The following is a 22485-nucleotide window of genomic DNA, read 5'->3' as shown; positions in this document are numbered from 1 at the left end:
AAACACATTAGTTGATTTTTTCTTTTGTGTCACATATTCAATTTTAAAAAAAATTCATTTTCATACTACCCCATTACCTTGGTCAGAATGGGGAAAATGACATAATCTTTTTTTATTTTGGGAAAAAATATATAATTAAGATTTTTTCCTCTGTATTACTGTATTTTTGTGTTCAATACATTTCAAAAGGTTTATTAAAAATGTGAGGTATTTTTATTAAAACGTTCTGAGCTTGTATTTTAATTTTTTGAACTGAATACCCCATTCTGCCCCGGGTTCCCCTATGTGTCCATAGGCCCTCACTGAATGATCCCGGACATACTAGTTGCTTTGGGGTATCCTTTTCGTGTTACTCCACCCTGACCTTATATGGATTCGAACGCGTTCGTCTGCTTTTCTCCTGTTTCCGGCGGCGATTTTCCTCGTCCCTTTAAAATTTCCCGCCCACATTCTCCCTACCGACCCCTTCTCAGCTCTCTGCAGCACCCCCGCTTTCTCCCTCGACGGGGGTGGGATTTTTTCGAAATAGAGTCGGCGCTTCAAAACTGCCCTGCTAAGTTTGGGAGCGCGAGACTCGTGCCTAATATTTGATATCCCTTTTCGTCTCCGCGTCAAAAAGGAGTTGCTGCGCATGCGCGGACGGGTGGGGTCTCTGGCGGGAAGGGAGGGATTGGAGGGAACCTCAACCACGCCCCGATGGGCGATGTGGAATATCTGGCTCACTTTTAACTCTTTCATCAGCTTCCGAAGGCACAGGAGCCGTGCCTTGCGATTGGCAAATGCTATTGCGCTCGACAGAGTAACAGAGGACCCCCCAGATGCCAGTCGTTCTACTGTGAAACTCATTTAGGCTATGCAGTGTTGTCCGATACATTCACCAGCCCAATTTGACCTCAGGTGCGAGTGAAACTGTGTGCAAGCCAGCGCTACTATTAGATAACTTTGTAACTAGTGGAGCGGAGTACGAAATCATCATCAACTGGTCCTCTGCCCACAGGCAGGTCCCAAACACCAAAGTCGGTTCCACCTCCTCATGTCCAAGGCCTCCTCTTTGGTTTCCTTATGCCTTAAAATTATTGAGAACTGTACTAAAGAGAGAGGGGGATTTGATCCGACTTATTTTAAGAGGGAGGGGGATTTTAAATACCGCAGTCGAGGGAACAGTGGAAGGAGAAAATAGAAGAGGAAGAAAGAAGCTGAAGATGATAGACGCAGTGAGGTTAGGAAGAAGGCATACAAAAGTACGAAATGTTTATACCTGAAATTTGAACTTTCTCGTTCATTTTTAGGCCCAAAATTATTAAGGAAATATTTAAGCACTTAATTTTGAATGATAGTTTAATTTATTTGTTAACAAAATCATCATAATATGCGCCACTATGGGTGCAAAAGCTCCAAATTGGAGACTAACGCATTTCTTGTCTTTATTCCCTTACGAAATTTTTTCCTATTATGTTTTCTTATTATATTTAGATGTTACAAGAACGATATACTTCGATTCACTTTCGTCATTGACCGTCGGTTATACCTGTATCGCTGCAGGAGAAGTGCTTCTACAGGCTTTTCGAATTTATGAAACACTAACGGAACTGTGAATGATATCTTCAAGCCAGGCGCAGGTACACTCTAATGTTAAGTTGCACAAAGTGAAGCTATCTGCATTTTCAGGTTCTTTACACGTGCCGGTTGGACTGAGGTGACAGCTATCCGAACGTGTGAGGGCTTTTGCAGTTACGTCATAGTTTTAGCGCACCGGCTCAAATAAGCATATGTTGAGTGAATGCATTCAACCGCTTTTACGTTGATACCACAGACCCCCGTTTGACGATGGGTTCGAATGACGATGGATTCGGTGTACGATCTGAGCTAATTTTGCGCGCGCATTGTAGCATTTCAAATTTCGCCGAATTTTTACCCATCAGCACAGTATGTCAATAACCAAATAAATGTGCGCCTTGTTTTTTTTAGAAACACATTTTTTGACGTATCAACATTTATACTTACGTATATTATGCTCTTTAAACTGATTCCCGGGGCCGGTTGAAGCGGTAAGCAAAGTACGCAGCCGCGTAGAGTGCCAAGTAAAAGGGAGCGCCTAACCTCTGGCCGTTAAGCCCTAAAAATTTCCCTTTCATAATAGGGAGAGACTGAAGCTATACATGCTTTGATACAAGTTAGAGGCGCATTGATGTGAAAATAATTGTAAAGGCCTGTTTACACGGTGCATTAACACGTACGGGTTAATGTCTAAATGTATGAACGTGAGAATGAACGCCAAAATGCACCGTGTAACCACACAACTTGTGCGAATGCATGCACAGAAAATAGAACCTGTTCTAATTTGGTTCATGCATTCGTACATGTTCCGTTCCGGTCCACAAAAATCATTCACGCAAACGTGCATTAACTCGTACGTGTTAATGTATCGTGTAAACAGGCCTTAATACACGATAGCTATTTAATTTGCCGGAGCCTTTTTTCTTGAATACTTTCTGGTTTGTTTGAAACTTCTCTTTAGTTTTTTGTCTGCATATAAAGGTGGAAAAATATCTATTCCCAGACCTTTTTTAGTTCCATCTTAGCTTCAAGACAGGGTGGATGGTGAAATTTAATTTTACTGGGAAAATATTTAATTCTTATTACTGATGAATGTTAAAATTGTCATAGTTTGGTAATTCAATGAAATTCGCCTGTTGAAACACTAAATAAAAAGTTTGAATTGCATTTAACTGACGTAACAGACAATGGTGAGTCAAATAATGTTTCTTAGAAAACTAAAACGTTATTTTTTGCTTATATTGCTGCTATATTAATCGGTCCCAATCGGTAAATTACAAGTCCTTACGACCTATTTTAGACTTTTCGAAAGCCAAAAAAAAATAAAATTTCACGGGTTAGGCATGATGGATATTCAATGCCATTTTAACTTTAATGCTAAGTTTCGTGGAGTATATTATTAATTAGTGTAAACTCCAAAATAAAAAATCGCATTTTAGTGGAACATACTATGAAAAAAATGACTAATGATTCCCAAGGTTACAATGTCTAGTAATAAAAAATAAGAAGAATTCAGTCGTAAATAAATTAAAAGAAGAGAGTAGAATTTTGACATTTAAATGTATGCAAATTATGAGGATTCATTTAAAATAAATATAAAATTAATTATAATAGATAACTTTTTATGTATCAGCATTTAAATTTTGATATATATGTCCAAATTTTAATCTCGTCTTTTTAATTAATTTGCGACTGATTTCTTTATTTTTTCGTGGAATCATTGTAAAAAAAATTGTTATACCTTTTATGTATCAAAATGAAGTACTCATTGTCATTCATAGTCCTGGTGAAGGTGCATAATTACACCAAAACGTTGGCAAAAAGTTCGCATTCAAAATTCTCCACTATCTATACACCGAGAAACTTAATCAACATTAAACTTAGAGGTCAAAAGAAAGAAAAAAGCTCATTTGATGTTTTTAGGAATAAGTTCACTCGATTCAAGCGTGATATGGTGAAGTTCGACGTATTGAAAAGGTAGTTTCACTATTTCACAATGCTTTAATGCGAGCGACGTGTTTCGACTCGCAGAGGAATTATCTAGTATTGTACCAGTTGGTGGCTCTATTACATGATCTTGTTCTTCTCCTGCGTATGATGCTGGTGAAGTTTTCTCGGGTTTTCCACCGTGCGAGCTGCAATCAACGATACCCTAAAGACATAATGGCCCATCCCTCCCCATCTGGCCCCAGCTAGATGCAGCCATCGAAACGTCTCTCTACAATCAACTCACCCGGTGGAAAACCCAGGAATAATTCGCCAGATGATTCCTTTGTGAGCTGAAACGCGTCGTACGCATTAAATGATTGTGGAAAATTGCAACTGCGTTTAAATTCAATGACGTTATTGCCACCTTTTAACAGAGAATCAGGACCCAAGGGGGGGTCCTCTCATGAGGGTTACAGCACAACGGGGCCGGAACCCAGTAATTCAACTGATACGCCCGCGCACCTGGGGAGGGTAGGGGAAGGGAAGGAAAAAGGATGAAGGCGTCGCCGCGATAGGAGCCCGACGACGCCTCCAGGGAGAGGATAAGGATGGAAGTGCGGGATAGGGTAATACCCTCGCCGCTTTGAAAGCGTCCAGGGCCTACTACTAGCGAAACCATACCTTATTGTGCCAACGATTTTGGAAGATTTTACAATAAATAAGTAAAATCCAAAGTTCAAATCGTTGGATCAACCTTTTTAACAAATGGATTAAGGGCTCAAGGGGAGCCCTTCAGGGATACAACACACCGGGGCCGGGAACCAAGTCAGAGATTTATACGCCCGATCACCCGGGGAGGGGCTGGAGAGGAAGGAGAAAGGAAAGAGGCGCCGCCGCGATAGGAGCCCGTCGACGCCTCTGGGGTAGGATAGGTTCGGAAGGGATGGGACGGGAAAAAACACCTCAACTCTATAGAAGCGAAGAGGGCCCAACTAAATAGCGAAACCAGGCAAAGCCATTAATGCGCCAGCGATTTTAGAGGATTTTCCTATGAGGAAGAAAAATTCATCGATCAAATCGCTAGATCAACCTTTTAAACAGTGGGTACGAAACCCTACGGCGGGCTCGCGAGGTTACATTCCTGGGCCGAAGTCTGAAGCCGAAGCTTATCACCTCTGCACCACAGAAGGGAGAGGACTGGAAGGAGAAAGGAAGGAGGCGCCGCCGCGATAGGAGCCCGACGACGCCTCCTGGGAGTGGATGGGGAAGGAAGGGAAGGGACGAGGAATCCCGCACCGTCACAAAGGCGGGCGGGTCCTACCACCAGCGAAACCAGGCACAGCCATTAATGTTCTAACGATCTTGCAGGATCATTGTATGAGGAAGAAGGATCCAACGATCAAATCGTTAGATTCAACCTTTTAACGATGGCAACGGCCGTAATTGGAGCAAGGTAGGGTTCATGGAACATTTTGAAGTAGGGTTCAAACGGATCGAGGGTATGGTTGAGCGCCAGCTAGTAATTCCACCGGGCTATTTCCGTCTCTGAACGTCCACACCTCGTCTTCCCCTACCCGTGGTTCCCCTCTATGCAGGCCCTTCCAGACTTTAACCTCCCACCAGCTTGGTCTCATGCTCGCGTGCCAGAAACTGGGGGGGGGAGGGAAGGTTCGTTAAAAGGGGTGGGTGGTAGAATTCATAGCATCTCAGCCCCCGCCGTCGTTCTAGGCTCGCTCGCAGGAATCGGAGGGAGTCTCCAATTATAGCCTCGCTCAAAAAAAAATTATCCTTCTCCGAGGAGACTGCATAGAGGAGGCCAAATTCCATCCCATAGAAGGCTGATTTCTGTTGCCACTTCGGTCGCATTTTAATCGGTTTTCCTTATTAAAATATAGAGTATGTAAAATTGTGATGGACTTAAGGAAGGGTAGAATAGGAATATCCATATCTTTATGCAGTGGCGTAACTATGGGGATAAATCCCCCCCCCCCAAAGCCTCAGAGAAATAATAAAAACATTCAAAACCCTTGTCTATTTTTCACTTATAATAACTACATCTGATTAAAGTTAATTTTTTAGTGCCAAAATGATGTAAAATGTGTTTCCTGGCATGTCATTTTTTTTTAATTTTCCCGAATCCCTCTAGGGGGAGGGGGGAGTCGCCACTCCAGGTCATCTCATCCCCCCCCCCCCCCCAAAGCATATTCCTAGTTACGCCACTGTCTTCATGTATTTCGATGCGTTGCCCTTTCTCGTGCTAATCGCGACGAAAAATCGACACTTCCGTAAATGAGCTGATGACGTCACGAACTCCTGCCGTGCGGGTCACCCGTGCGTCGGCGTCATGCTGTTCTACTACTGCTGCTCTACTAGCTGACTACTCGGAGTCATGCTGTTCGTCGTTGTTTGTGCATGTGCTCACGTGCGCGCGTGAATGCGTAGAGGAAGCCCATTTCCATCCCATAAGGGCTGATTTCTGTTGCCTCTTCGGTCACATTTCATCCGGATTTCAAAAATGTCCGCGACGCGGTATTGAGTGCAATGCGATCCACTTTTTTTCCAATATTTTGCCTTGTAATGTTTTCAATTGCGAGGAATAGCATTGAAAGGTTATAAATTTGATAGATGACATCGTTATTCATATTAATTTCTGTTTAAAACCCTAGTTATACCCAGGGATGGGCAAAATACAGACCGAGGAATATTTGGAATGCAAAACACAATATACCGCTCCAGATGTATTCGAAATGTAAATCACAAAATACCTTTGACTTGAGTATTTGAAAAGCAAACTACAAAATAGTATTTCAAGTACCTTTTTAAGTACAAAATGCGTTAGTATGGAAATTGAGAGGTCTTAAAAAAATATAACCTGCCTTGGCAAGTTATGGATAGTTGTAAAATAGTTGCAAACATGAAGAAAACCATTCAAATGAAAACGACGTAATCTCTGAAGCTTAATGTTACAAAAGTGTTATCAGAGCTACTTGAAAAGTGTTTTACAAATGTATTTTTTATTTTATAATGGGAAAATACCTGAAATCCGTATTTGAAAATAAAGATACATTCAGATCGTATATTTGACATACCAAACACAAGTTACAAGTGTATATAAAATACGCATTTTAAAATGTTTATATTTGAAATACGGCCCAGCTCTGATTATATCTTATATCCCCGTGAAACTTGGATCACTTTGTTCGTCAGCGACGCGAGTGGCGATTTTTGTAAACCCATTTTAATATGCGGTGGGTGACAACACATTTAGATGCGGAGTTGAAGATCCTCTTTTGCTATATTCTTGGCCTTTTCCTTCGGCTCATATGCTTTCTCCGCCGGCTTCGACTGTTCCTCTACCTCACTTTCTGTAATAGTAGATAAGTATCTTTGATAGTCAACATAATTTTACTATCGAATTTCAAAAATTTATTTATTTCGATAACCGTCCAGAGCTCTTTAACCAGGGTTGATAGATTTAAATCACTTAATTTAAATCATGATTTAAATCACTTGATTTTTATTTTAAGAAATCAGGTGATTTAAATCATAATGTGATCTATATGTTTGATTTTTAAAGAGTCAAGAAAAGGAAGCTGTAAGTGTATAATTTTGATTTTTATTTCTTAATTAATACAATGATTCGACAGTTATCAGCACAATGGTGGCTCTTAAATAGAAATGATACTGTAGGAATGCATGTAACATGAAAATTTAAAAAAATGGCTTTGGTTAGAATACTAGTGTATCCGTTGAAAAAAAATTGCTTTCTGATTTAACTCCTAAGCGTAGGCACCATACAAAGTTGCAATTACAGAATTTTTCTAAACTTCATATGCTTTAGAACCGCATAATATTGCACATTTGATACTTCCAATGGCAATTTTATATTTTGCTGGTGTAATTTTTAATTTGATACCATTGGCATTTCCATAGTTCTCTCCCCTGATTGACTAAATGTTGTATTAAGTTTAGAGTATGTTGCCTCTTATTGTTTCTGCAAACGATCATTCTCCAATATGCTGCCCAAATAGTTAGTTTTGCAAACTGAATTTTTGATGAATGGAGAATCATAAAAATCTCATTTAAATCAATAAAATCCGATTTAAATCATTAAAATCTGATTTAAATCAAAACAATCGACAAAAATGATTTTTTTGAAAAAAATCGTGATTTTTATCAACCCTGCTATTAACTACACTTGACGTAAAGTTGGTGGTGGTCCGGCGATACCTTGAGGAATTTGCTGAACATTTTGAATCGATAACTTAAACTTAATTTTTTGCAATTTTTTTAACGCGGCCATGGTTTTGACGGTTAACTTTTTCCTCCTTTTGGTCTCTTTAATTTCATATAAACGAAATTTCTTCAGGAAAATTTTCATTTTATTCCCTTTATGATGCTTAATTATGGAGAAGCTGCTTCACTATGGTCCTGAATTGTCGCTTGAAATAACCCAGCCGCCAATGAAGCTGTCGACTTAGCCATATAGCGAGCCTTTGTTCAAGGATTATATGTCTGGCAAACTCGTCGCTCTACCTTCTCACTCTCCTCTACGTATCCCCATGGCAGTCTGGGATTACGGGTCAATCCCTTAATCCCCACCCCTGCACCCTCTTGAGGAGGTTGTGTCCCTTGTGTCTCGGGGAATCGTTATCCCTGCTCATAAGACTCTCCCCCTAGCCACACTGTACCCCTTGTGATTTCCAAGGCTACTGCAAGATATCCTTATGCCTTGTTCCCGCTACTATTCAATATAATAGATAAGTCCATTGTGATAAACAATAATCGGAACTACTATCATTTAGTTTGGCGGAAATTACGGTTACGGTACACTCCGGTCATTTGAAGCTCATCGGGCCCAATTAAACGGCTGTTCAATTGGTGCAAAGCTTTTCGTAAATATAGAGACACATAAGTTGAAGTCTTAGAAAGAGTAGTTTTTAACCTTGATGATGGCATTTTACTTTCCGGAACCCAGATTAGTCGAATACAAAGTCAGTGTAAATCCTCAATTTTTTTACAACTTCTTTATAAATTCGCTCTGTTGTTTGTCGTCTTGTCCGGGTCAAATCTTGCGACACAATGTTTAAAATTAGCCATAAAGAAGTAATTTTAATTTTTCGATTACCTACCTATCAAGCTGAAATTTTCAGGATAACTCTGAACCAGATTAAAATGCTATTGTATAACACTTTCATTAACTCAACATGGATTAAGGAAAAGCAGATCGTGCGAAACTCAGTTAGCGCTTTTCGCCCACGATATTTTAGTCTCCGGGGAAGACAACATTCCAGTAGACGCGATTTTTCTTGATTTCAAAAAGGCATTTGATAAAGTACCCCACGGAAAGTTAATAATAAAACTGAAATCTTATGGTCTAGACGAAGATGTCATTTCCTGGATTAGAGAATTTTTGAACGACCGCGTCCAAAGAGTAGTATTAGACGGTGCAGTCTCCAATGAGGTTAGAATCACTTCTGGCGTTCCTCAGGGTAGTGTCATTGGCCCACTCCTATTCCTTCTTTATATAAACGACATTGGCGAAGTAGTGCAGAGTAAGTTACGATTATTTGCAGACGACGCTTGAGTTTACAGAGAAATCCGTTCCAGCAAAGATATAGATGAACTAACGAATGACCTTGCTGCTAGCCAAGCTTGGTGCGATGCTTGGCAGTTAGAATTAAATTTGGAAAAATGCGTCGTAATGAATTTCTGGAAAAAGAATAACTCCCTACAGCGTAACTATATCATTCGGGGCACCCAGTTAAAGGCAGTTGAATCCGTGAAATATCTAGGGGTTAGACTCAATAATGATCTATCGTGGAATAAACATATTCGAGAAATCACCGGTCAAGCTAATCGTAAAATGGGTTTTGTTAAAAGAATATTAGGAAAGTGCGACGACAAAGTGAGAGAAATTAGCTACTTTTCCCTCGTTAGACCACATTTGGAATACGCTGCCAGTGTTTGGGACCCTCATGAAAAAGGCTTAATAACAGAGTTAGAACGCGTGCAAAGAAGAGCTGCCAGGTATGTGAAAGGTCGTTACGATAGTCTTGTTAGTGTAACTGACCTCTTAGATAAACTCGGATGGGAATCTCTGTCGGACCGTAGATTGAAAAATAGACTAAACCTTTTAGATAAATTCAAGAGCAGTGTCTTTTCTGACGAAGTTAACCATATCTTGCGGACGCCAACGTACTACGGAAGATCAGATCATATAAATAAAATAAGAGAGATAGATTGCAGAACAGACAGATTCCGAATGTCATTTTTTCCACGATCAATAAGAGATTACAACGTCAGCAATAGAACTCGTAAATAGATTGCATGACTTGTAGTGTAGCCTACTAACCTATGTAAAACTTAATGCATGTTTCTGAATTTCTATTCTATATTCTATTTCTAACAGCATATAGTAGTATAGTTTGTTATTATACGGGACGTCTCTTGGACGGTGTGGTGTGCATGTGGGAGTCCAAATGCATGCTGCATGCTGGTGATTGATCACCCCCTGCCAAACACCCTAGAGGTGGCTCGCAGGGTATTATGTAGATGTAAATGAAACTGCATCTCGATTTTTATTCAGAATTTAAAAGTAAATATGGATCATCATCATTAGTCAACAATCCTAAGATTGGTTTGACGCAGCTCAATATGGATATTGGTTCAAAATATGGCCACCAAAATCCGATGGCGGCGTTGCAATCGTGTAAAAGAACGCGAATGATAGAGGGTAATAGCTGGTCATGACAAAAACGGTTGTTTTTACATCAAATCTCATAGAAAAATCGATGTAACAAAAATTTACTTCCAAAAGAAGAAGAAGAAGAAGGAGGTAAAACAAATAGAGGAGACAGATAATTTAGGAAATTCCACGCTGAAAAATTTATTGTTGTAATCACTTTAAACTCGATATTCCCTTTTGTTTCACAATTATTACTTACTGAAATTATACTCGCGTATATATTTCGCCCACTACTATCTAAATTAAGCAGTTGGATGGATAATTAAGGTGCATTTCTCGAAATATTTCTTATTTTTGATAAAAAAATGTAGTTTTTTACTCAAATTTATTTTTATTTTGTATTATTTTCCATGTGGGGGTATATTTACTCGAGGGCACAATATAAAACTCCGCCATATCGCCCGCTTACTCTTTGCAGCTTATCCGACGTGAAGCTCGGCGATCGGTACAGGAATAGCCCCATGGCCCTCTCTCCTCGTTCCCCCAGCTTAAACTCCTACCACACCGCGGCCGCAGTAATTGTTCCCCTAGTCGACCTCAGGCTCAGTTTGAGTCCTGATTCATTTATGGCCCTCCTGAGGGAAGCTTGGATTCAAGATGCACCGTGCTGGACACAAAGGGACACCCCCGTGTGAGCCCTAAACAATGGGATGACTTAGCGTCCACTGATGACCGACCCTCGGCGCCTATGGCTTCCTACCCTCGATACCCAGATACCCTCGATACCCAGATACGCGAATATTTCAAGAACAGATGCACATAACTAGATATACATATTAAGGTAGTTGTAGCGCCTCCGGAAAAGTAACAACTGTGGTCGCATATTCTTTGAAAGACGCGCTTTCAATGACCCAAAGAAAAAGGGATCCCCATGTCCCGTTTTTGAGATATTTGATGGCAAAATTAGGATAATTTAACATGGGCTTTTATGGAAAAATACGTTTTTTTGGAGCTTAAGCTGTTTGTAATAAGACGTTGTTAAGACGGCACTCATTCGAAGGAAAATTTTGTGACCAATCGAAATATGTTCGAAAAATCATAGCTTAATGATACAATAAGAAAGATTTTAGCGGAAAAGTACCTGAAAATGGCAAGATCGCATGGTGCCAACTTAGCAAAACGAAAACCACTGCACCGACTTCGCCTAAATTACGTAAATATATTTAGTTTCCCGGCTTTTAAGTGCGTCTGACATTTCTTTTGTGTGTAATTAAATATATTCATTTAGGATTTACCTCTTATATTGTGAATATTTAGTCAAAGCGTGTCGTCTAGAGTTCAGTGTGCAAAGGTTCGAAGCAGTGTTGAAACTAGTCAAGTTGACTACTGTAAATATATTTTTAAAACCATTTTTGACGTTTGCATTGTGCTTAGGTGCAAAATTACACTCACATTTAATTCCTAATTGTTTTTTCTTTTGTTTGAATATTTTTGGCGACTCTTTTGCGTATATAATAGGAAGCTCGAGTACATCATTTGACTTCAGCCGATTCCGCTGTAACTACCGTAATAGTAAAGAATCGTCCCTCGAAACTCATATAAAAACGGTCATCATTCGACTATTTGTGATTTGTTTAACATTTTTATTCGCCAGTAAGTTTCTGTAGTTAATAAATGGTACGTTTTCGACGTAAGCATCATCATCATGTACTCATTATTACAGGAAGGTCTTTTTATGTCATTCCATATTTGCTCTGTTAATACTGCACCTACAGTGATAAATGAGTTATCATTTTAAACGTTGATTCAACGACTTCTAACGAAAAGTACAATCTCAATCTCAAATTTCACTATTTACCCATTTAGACTTAGAAGTTTTGATTTTTCTATGACGATTACCCGCGTGAAGTATATCGACTACATTTGTTTTTAACTCTTAACTTTAAAAAAATGTTTTAAAACCCGTTAAAACCATAATTAACACAAATAAACTTGGTAAAATCAGGCAAAAATATTTTTTTAATCTAAGAAATATGAAGAATATTAAACGTTTTCTGATAGAGACATCGCGTGTAAGTAACTTAAAAGATAAAGTTTATCACGATTAAATAAAAATATTGGGTTAAAAGTTTTAGAAATTATTATCAACAGGAATTGACAACAAAAAATTAAAATAGTTCGAAACGCGCATAATAATTTTACATGGATTAATGGTATAAAATTGTTATCTATAAGAGTGAGAGTTTATTATGAAATTGTTTTCAGAATTACAGAATATTTTGAATTTATATGTAATGCATTGGAACTGTATTTGCACCCAATTACAACGTTATTCCTTAACATACTTATTCCCTGATATCATGAAACTGCAAAATTTTCGCACGGATTACGTACTAGTAGTAGTCATTAGTAATTTCGGTTTTAATATTAAAATTTCGCAACACATTTTTCTCCATCCTGTATATTAGCGAAAAAAAACTTCCCTCAAGCATTCATGTGTCGCAGACTCTCCAAGCTCTTTAATAGAGAAAGTTTCATTTTCTTTTTACTTGAATTAAAACCACCCACCGATCTCTTTGACGTTTATTCCTCCTGTTTCACATGCATAACTTTAAATGCCTCGCGGTATTTCTGTCTCATTTAGCCTGTCACCGTGGACCTCTTCTTCGAAATTTCTCTCGCTGTCAACTGCCCCTTTACGCAACTCTCCTTTCTAGAATTCCTATTTTTTGTCCTTCTCGGTCCATTAAGCCTCCGGGAAATATTCCGTCGTGTTACCGCCTGTCAGTGTATGGCAGGTAGTCTCCTGAAAAGGGTTTCGAAAAAATAAAATGGTGGCAACTTATAAAGCAAAGGGACTGCATAGAGGAGGCCCAATTCAACCCCATGGAAGAGTGTTTTCCGTTGCCCCTTCGGTCGCATTTTCATCGGGTTTCAAAAATGTCCGCGGCGCAGTGTTGAGTACAATGCGATCCACTTTTTTTTCAATATTTTGCAGTATCGTCTTTGCAAATTCGAGGAATATTATTGAAGAGTTATAAATTTTATATATTACGTCATCATGTATATAAATTTCGGTTAGAAACGCTAATTAAACCTTGTTTACCAGTGAAACTCGGATCAATTTTTCCGTTAACGAAGCGAGTGGCGACTTTGGTATACCCATTTAAATGCGCGGTGGTTGACAACACATTTAGAGGCCGACTTGAGGATCCTCTTTTGTAATATTTGTGTTATAAAGAATAAATACCAGAAGATTAAAGTAGCCGTTTTATTCGAGGGCGTACCCAGGATCAAAACTAGGGGGAGGGGCAAGCCATGGTTGTTCAAGTTGTAGGTAAGATTGAATGAGGTGAATGAAATCAACATTTTAAGGAAACTGTACCAGCTCTTTATTAATTTTTAAAATTGATTGCTTGAAAAAATATTATTTTCCTTAAAGACATTTGCGATTTTTGCTTGTATGGGGAGGGCAGCTGCCCCCTCCTGCCCCTCGCTGGGTACGCCCATGGTTTTATTTATCATCACTGTATACATAGCTTTCAACCTTTATCATTAATTCGCAGCTGAGGGTGGAGAAGATTCCATTACCACACCAAATCACAGCACGTCATTACTCTACTCTTCCATGACTCTTTCACACATCTCAACCTTCTTCTAACCATAGGTGATTTATTAATATTGTTAATATATATATTTTGAACTTTTAAAATGTGTATGAACACTTATAAAAATTGCAAACTGAAATAAATTTGCTCTGCAAATTCTTAAAAACGATAAGAAATAAAAATTTAAGAATACAGTGTCAATTACCAATGTGGTATTAACAAAATAAAATGGTAATATTTGGATATTTGCATTATATGCGATTTGGGCGATTATTTCATGAAATTTGTTAAAAAATCATTAATCTTAAGGTTCCTATTCACACAAACATCACGCCTATATATCTACGCCAAAAATGGCCTATAAGTGTCAATGGACACTTATAGGCCATTTTTTTAATTCTTTGTTTTCTGGCTGCGTAAAGTGAGTTTTAATCACCGGGACTGATAATGGGAAACTTAGCCCCGCAAGTAATGAAGCTATATTTCCAAGTTGTAATTGGAGTAATATCTGATGTAATAGGGTAGTTTCCTTCATCAAAGAAAACGAAAGGCATTGATTGCGATTCGTTACCCACCATTAGTGTATTCATAATATATACAAATTATTTGATTTTAGAAATCCCAGTTTATACGAATGCCAATGGTCAATTTTAACTGCATTTGAAAAAGGCCAGATTGGCGCCCATGCGATGCCACTCCACGTGACGTCACAGGGACCTAGTTTCTATACGAGTAGATAGGAGTTTTACATCGCCTGAGATTACCAATGCATGCGCGAGGCACAGAGCTCAGGGAGCTATTAAAACTCATAATCACCTATAAAAACTACCTATGGTCCGAAAGTTTCCTTTGTTTCATAAGGTATTAATAATCCTTATATAAGCCAAGCGCTATCTGCTTGCAGGGAACTCTGCTATCTGCTAGCAGGTAACTCTGCTACCTGCTAGCAGCCTGCATCGCAGCGGCGTACATATCCTCGCCCCAAGGTCACCTCACACGGCGGCAGCGGGAACCAGAAATACGTCACACGGGATTTTCCCAGCATTCATACTTAGCCGACGCGTTTTCGCGCGCTTGAAAATATTCAATTTTCATTAAATCGCGATAAATAGATATCGTCGTTTAAAACTCTAAAAGCGTGAAATACGCACTCATGGAGTAATAATCTTGCGATTTAGGCTATAAAGAAATTTTAGGAAACCCCCTATTGTAGTTCTGCGATGTTTGGCAATACGGGCGGGCCCGCAAGGGAGGGCGCGCTCCCCATGCGCCCCCCACCTGTGTCCGCCGCTCGTTCCGGCTCGTTCCGGCACCATGACACCACTTTCGTGGTCCCTTTGGCGCTTTCCTTTAAGAGCAGGAATGCCGACGCAGGGTTTCTTTTCACCCTTCCTTCCATACCCTTCCCTCATGGCGCAAATGACCTAAGGTGTCGGTCACCTTTTTTAAGTAGGTACTATTCCATAGAGCGTTGTTTTTCAGGACAACTTGACTATATTTATTGGCATAGTTTGATTTTTATTATTGTTTGCTTTTTCTTAACTTGCTTCGTCTGTCTGTTTATTTCATCGTTGGAATCTTGTAATTGATTTTTAAATCGCTTCCCGTCGTCGGAATGGCTTGAAATATTTCGTACTTGCTTGCTTCTATTGAAATTACAATATTAAAACATCAGGCATTTGAAATTTTGTTAATTAATTAACTAAATTTCCTTGTGGAAAAAATAGTTGTAAATTTCTTAATAGATATCTATATCCATATGGAGTTCATTTATTCTGGTAACTTATATATAACTTGTGATGCTGAAATTTGTCCGAGGATACGAGTTTAAGCCCTGTCCATTCCGAAATTTTGTTTTTCAAATTTTAACTTTTTCATATTTCACAGTCGGTTATTAGTTTAAAAAATGGGAGTAAAAGAAAAAAAAACACGGTTTCCAAAAGCAGTATAAAATGGAGTAAAAAGTAAAAAAACAAGCTTTTCATCTCTCGGAGATTATAGCGTGTATGCCAATCCCTGAGGATCGGGTTGGTGTGGTGGCTAGATTGTTAGCTTTCCACCCCGTGGGCTCGGGTTCAAATCCCGGCGGTGGCAGAGAATTTTCATAGAATACCCAATCCCTGCTACAATGATGTGTGGAGGACATTTCAACCGCAACACTCCGTCCGTCGGATGAGACGTAAAGCCGTGGTCCCCTTGGCGCCTCTCATGAAGAGTAGGCTCATGCCGACGTCGAGTTTCTCTCCACCCTTCCTTATCTACCCTTCCCTAATGGCGCAAATTACCTTAGCTGTCGGTCGCCTCCACCAAATACTGTGCTATGCCAATCCTTACCTATCAGGCTCTTCTGCGATCATTTCTAGTAAACTTAATCAGTACTCACACTTTATTCTCTAAGAGATCAGAAGCTTATTTTCTACTTTTTAGTGCATTTTTACACTTTTTAAGGAAAAACGTGTTTTTAACTGTTTTTTTATTTTTTTCTGTTAAAAATTGACATAACTCGTTCCAATCACTGTTACGATTGGATAGTTCACCCACACACATTCACAGTCACCGTAGTCGGACCCGAAATCGTAGTTTATCGAAAGGAAAGATAAGTTACTACATAGTTAGCATATATATTATGGTCCACTTCGGGGTTTTGAGCCAGACTGTCTTCTTCCTAGGAAAAAAGACGGAAAGGAAAATGTTTTATTTTATCAAATAAGGTTATCGTAAAGGGAAGACAAATACAAATTGTTTTTTTTGGAAAAAGTGTAAAATTTAAAGGGAAAAACGATAGTTTTCTCTTCATTTTTTGGATGGAGGTTGCTGATGCTAAGGCAGAAATTTTTGTCTAACTCTGATCGTGTGATCTTATTCATATAATAATTTGTAATTGCCAAGTGAATGTAGTTAGTAAATGTTGTCATGTGCATTAGACAGTTCCCAAAATCCTAAATTCTACAAGCCCATTTCCATAGAGTAAACAATCTATTATCCTTTATAAAAGTCTTGTTATAAATCCTGATGGGAACTGATTATTTTTCAAAGAAAATTAATACCATGTAATGATAATTAGACAATATTAAGAATTTGCACTTGAAATTGGCTTACTTATCTAGTAAATATCTTTTTTTTATTTTGACAGCGCTATGAGAATTCTCCTGCAGAAGCTACCACGGCCCTGGATTGTGGATGAGAAGAAGGATGATGGCTACACTGCCTTACATCTCGCTGCCCTCAATAATCACGTGGAAGTGGCTGAGCTCCTTGTTCATGCTGGCAGGGCTAACATGGATCTCCAAAATATAAACCTTCAGACTGCTCTACATTTAGCTGTGGAGAGACAACACACTCAGATAGTCCGGGTGAGTGTGTAAATGCTTTAGCCTGATTTATGATTACAATTGTTGTGATGATTCGGGAGTGTTTATAGCCTAGCGGGTGGAGTTTTTCCTGCCTATCAGGGCTAGGCAAAATATAGGCCGAAGAGTGTTTGAAATACAAAATACTGTTCCAAATGTATTTGAAATGCTAAATACCTTTGACTTGGGTATTTGAAAAACAAACTAAAAAATAGTATTTTAAATACCTTTTAAATGAAAAATACCTATGTGTGGAAATTAAGAGATCTTAAAAAAATGTAACATGCCTTGGCACATTTCAAACGTGAAGAAAACGATTAGAACGAAAATGAAGTATTCTCTGAAGCATAATGTTTCAGAAGTGTTATCAGATTTTCTTCAAAAGTATTTTACAAGTGTTTTTTTAGAATGAGAAAATACCAAAAATCTGTATTTGAAATACAAAGTAGAAATGTATTTAAAATGTGTATTTTAAAATACTTGTATCGAAATACTGCCCTGCCATGGCATTGATCAACATGTCATGGGTTAAAATTGAAGATCTTTTGATGGATGTACCTTTGTACACCCTACACAAATTCCCAGAAGCACAGGGTCTCTCAGTGAGATATACACTTATATTCAGGGGCGGATCCAGGATTTCTTTCTGGGGAGGTACAAGCAAGGCTATATCCAGGATTTTGTTCGGGGGGGGGTGGGGGCACAAGGATACCTCGTAATACAAAATGAACGCAATAATAACGGGACCATATTAAAAATCTTACATATTTTTTAAGGGTCTGGGGGGGGCACGTGCCCCCGTATTGATTCCCCCTAGATCCACCTATGCTTATATTTCATATATGTAGAGTCACATAAATTGCAAACACCATTGTTCTGGATAACTTATTTCACCTCCATTAGTTTATTGCTACGTTCACTCCCTTATTTCACATCTTTTCACGCTAAAGTCACTGTATCCCACTCCTTTTCTCAATAGCAATTTCTAACGCTCCTGCAATTCGATGTTCGCCCCCTTTGTTGAAAGCTGTCTGGCCACGTTGGCTGGGCAGGGATCCCCAAGGGCTTGGAATTCAGGGTCTCCATAATGCTTGTGCCTTCGGTTTATGAAAGGTTAAATAAAAAAAGACTCGGATTACTTGAAAACCAAAGTTGTTTTTTCTATTGTAAAATTCTACGTTTTCATTAATTTGCTTTATTTACAACACAGTCAGTGTAAAAAGGTCGTATAAAATTAAATAAAATAAAGGAGTGAGGAGAAAAAAGAGAATCTGATTCTTTTTTGAAAGGGTTATTCGAAAAGGTTATTTAAGAGGTTATTTTTAGATTTGTATTATAAATTTTTTTAAGCTGTGAAAAATCACTTTTTATGGTATTTTTTCTGTCAAAATTGATATTTTTATTACCTTTTATATAGTTTTTTGAGCCAGAATAGCGACAAAATCCATTTCCGAGCATACAATTTTCTAAAATTTTCTGGGGTAGGGTCCCATCATGAGCTGCAGCCGAGGGGGGGCCCCATTCACCCAAGCCTGTGTTATTGATCCTTAATCTCTCAATATCTTTTGCAAATCTACCTTTTTGTTCATAAAATATCGTATTCACTTCTGCCATTTTTGAAGTTCCTCTATCTACGCAACTCTATTTTATGCTATTTAAGTATAGTGGGACTAGCCACGGTGATAACTTTACAGGAGTCACCTGCAGTGTACAAATTGTGCAAAAAATCCATAGAGAAAAAAATCATTCGCCTTGACCGGGATTCGAACCCGGATCCCTTGATTTCCGGCCTCGTCTTGTGTAGTCCAAAAATTTCCTGAGGGGAGAATGACGCCTTGGTAGCTAAACTGGCTAAAGCACTCCACCGGAAATTGAGGGATCCAGGTTCGAGTCCTGGTCAAGGCAAATGATTTTTTCTCTGTGGATTTTTCGCACTCTATTTTATGTTTCCCAAGGTCTCCATCTAGATGAGTGGTCGTGCCCTACATTTGGTGCTACCAAAATGAAACCTACACTTTTCTTTCACAAATCAAAATACCACATAAATTACAAACACAATTGTCATGGATAAGTACTCGCGAAGAAAAATCAGGAGCGATGACTCGTTCAACCATTCACCATTACATGATTCTCTTCTTAGTTTATTACAACACTCACCCCCTTACGTTACTTCTTTTCACAAGAAAGTCACTCTATCACCCACCATCCTCAAGGGAAACCCAGCACTTACCCCACTTGCATCATCAACAACTCCTTTATTGATGTCATTATTGATACTCTTTCTTTCTTGCATTCATTTCAATGGTTACCCCGAATAAACTAATTATTCGCACAACGAAAGCCTACTTGAAATATGTTACCATTACACCAGTGAATGAATGTGGCCCACCTGCCCTGAGTGTGTGAAATTCCCATGCCTTTGGTTTAGTCTGGGGTGAGCTCTATCCTTACCCTTAAGAATCAACCTTGGATTGAACCACTGATTTAGTGATCAAGATAATTTCAGCCATCCATTGAAACCTTGTTCGGTTTTTTTAAATAATTATTTATCAAAGGCAGTACTCAGGCATATTCCCAGTGAGAAATGGGTGGTGGAACCCACGTGGAACCCACGTGGAGAATTAACGTGGATACCACGTGTTTTTGGTCGTGGAATCAACGTGGAACCCACGTGGAAATTTGGTGGAAAAATTAAAACAGCAGTTGGTGCTGTCCTAAAACCATTAAAACCTCAACCACTCTATATCTAAACCTTCTATATATGTGTCTACGATTTTTCATGTGCTCTCATGGCTGCCTTTCCACGAATTATATAAAAATAGCATGTGCGATACATTTTCACATAACTAGCGTGGTTTCAGGATGATAAATGACGCAATGTCACCAGAGAGTTAAGTTCCACAAATTAGAAATTCTGTTTAACATTTTATGCTAATCACCACAAATCCACTTGAAATCAACGTGGATTCCACGTGGGTCCAACCACTCAATATCCACCACCACCAAATATCCACCACTCAACGTGGATTCCACGTGGGTTCCACGTGGATTCCACCACCCATTTCTCACTGGGTTGTATTCTCCAAGGTATAATATGACTTTTTCATAATTAATCAAATGTTTTCCTTTAGAGCCTTATTTTTTTGCATATAAGTGCTTACCATATTATGTACATTTTTTTTAAATGTTTCTATATTGTTAGAATTGCCAGGGGAAACAGTTATGCATGTCTGTTTTGTTAATGTGGCTTTTGACACTGATGGTCCTTTTCATAATAAGTGAAACAATGGGTCCAAATTGTAATATTTAATACAAATGTCTGACAAAACATTTAAGAATAAATTTGGGTAAATATAAATGGAAAGGTCTATAAAAAATATCTATTGTTTGTGTTTTTATGGTAATGACACTCAATTGATCATAGGGGTACCCTGTTGTCCCACTTACAACTAGCTATGTACTAGTGTTACCCTTTTTCCAGGATATATGAATTTCTCTGGTTATTTTATTGTGTCTACGTTCGCATTGTTGCAGTTATGTGCATATGTATTTGCCAGTTAGAATGTAAAAAATAGCTTTCAAAATGTGTAATATTTTTAGTAATGTTGTATCCATTTATTTTTGCATTTTTTGCTCGGAAATAATAATAAGTTTCTCCTTTAATAAAAATGACAGAAATAGGTTTACAGTAAAAGATTTACTTATCCATTTGATTGAGATTGCTAGAAGTGGTAGTTATCTTTTTGAACTGTTCATGTTAAGAAACTGACCTTGACCACTTCAATGTTAATGCTAAGTTGTTGCTATTTTTTAATCTTTTAAATGTGAATTTTTATTTTCCACCCAAATTTGTAGCTTTTGGTCCGTGAAGGAGCCAACTTGAATATACCTGACAAAGATGGAGACACTCCATTGCATGAAGCTTTGCGTCATCATACATTGTCTCAGCTGCGCCAACTGCAAGATGTTCAAGATGTTGGAAAGGTATTCATTTTTAATATTAATGCAAAAATATATTTTATAAAATAAAAATGTGTAGAAATTAGTTATACCATGTTAGCTTTTCATCCCTTAATTTTTTCCCCATTGACTACATACGTCTATTTCAATAATGTAAGGACTGCAATATGAGTTTCTGAGTAGTAGTATCTTAATGGCGACATAATAAATGTTGAAACTCATTTAGTTAAAATGAAGCAAGTGTGGAAAATTATGAACTACCATTTAATGATTCCAATTATGTATAGAACTTCCATTAATTCAATGCATCCACCAATTGACTTTAAAGTACAGTATCCTGTCATATCATCTGTTATATAAAACATATTTTTTGGCAGATCCTCATTGTTTTTTTCTTAAAGGCAATTGATAAATGAAAAAATTGTAATGATACAACTTTCTTTTGTCAGCTCCTAATGGGCCTAGGATGCCAAGGGTCCGATAAGAAGTCATCTGCTTCTATTGCTTGCTTCCTTGCCGCAAATGGGGCTGACCTATCTGCCCACAACAAGAAAGGTCAAACACCTCTTGACCTTTGCCCTGACCCTAATCTCTGCAAAGCTTTGGCAAAATGCCACCAGGAGAAGGCTGTGTAAGTACTATGTGGATATACATCATATCTACTGAAGTGATAGAGAGAATCTGTAAGTTACAAGAGTTAAGGTTTTGGTTAGCTATCCTTAGCACTGGCAGAACTATGAGGGGGATAAACGGGATCGAGAGCTCGTGAAAAAGTTGCATTAATTTCCCAATATAATTTGTGACAGGCCTACCAACATTCAGCTCAAAAAATTTGTCTCGCATTTCGTCATAAGTATTTCAGTGACAAACAAGGACACGAAAAGTAGCTCCATCATAACTATATTCCCAATGCCTCAGAGAAAAAAAATTATGTGAAACTATTGTCTGGTTTTGACATGGTAACTTTAAGTGCCAAAATGATGTAAAACGTATTTCCAGGCATGGTATCTTTCAAAATTTTTCCTGGGGCGAGCCAGACGGAACAAGGCAGGCAATATTTTGCAGAGCTGGTGTCATTGTCAAATTTTTTTATTACATTTCAATTACATTTACTTTATCTTTCTTCTTTGTCAGAGAAGACTGCAAACGTGTACTCTTGTCGAGTGGGAGGGTGTCATCCCTCTTAATCCCCCATCCCCTTCCAAAGCATATTCCTAGTTACGCCACTGATCCTGAGGAATCACAATTCATTAATTTCCGGATAATTCATTAAGGCCTACATTCAGCTCCAAAACTGGGTCTTGCGTTTCATCACGAAAAACAAGGACCCAGAAAAGGAGCTATGTCATAACTATGTGCTTGTTTGATTCTGGTTTGTTTTAGTAAGTGTTTT

At 38.4% G+C, this 22485-nt stretch overlaps 1 protein-coding gene across 1 annotated transcript in view; it reads left to right on the top strand.

Moving 5' to 3' along the window:
- The first annotated feature begins 816 nt into the window (after positions 1–816).
- Positions 817–22485, top strand: part of LOC124169034 (E3 ubiquitin-protein ligase mind-bomb-like) — a 38228-nt gene continuing 16559 nt past the window's right edge. The window contains exons 1-4 of the mRNA XM_046547497.1: positions 817–897; positions 16916–17135; positions 20988–21116; positions 21542–21723. Coding sequence (XP_046403453.1) covers positions 854–897; positions 16916–17135; positions 20988–21116; positions 21542–21723 — 575 coding nt within the window. The 5' untranslated portion in view covers positions 817–853. The remainder of the gene's footprint in view (positions 898–16915; positions 17136–20987; positions 21117–21541; positions 21724–22485) is intronic.

Source organism: Ischnura elegans, chromosome 12 (assembly GCF_921293095.1).
Source record: "Ischnura elegans chromosome 12, ioIscEleg1.1, whole genome shotgun sequence".
In the NCBI taxonomy this organism is placed as follows: domain Eukaryota; kingdom Metazoa; phylum Arthropoda; class Insecta; order Odonata; family Coenagrionidae; genus Ischnura; species Ischnura elegans.
The sequence above is the reverse complement of the archived record's forward strand: the minus strand, read 5'-3'. Positions and strand labels throughout refer to the sequence as shown.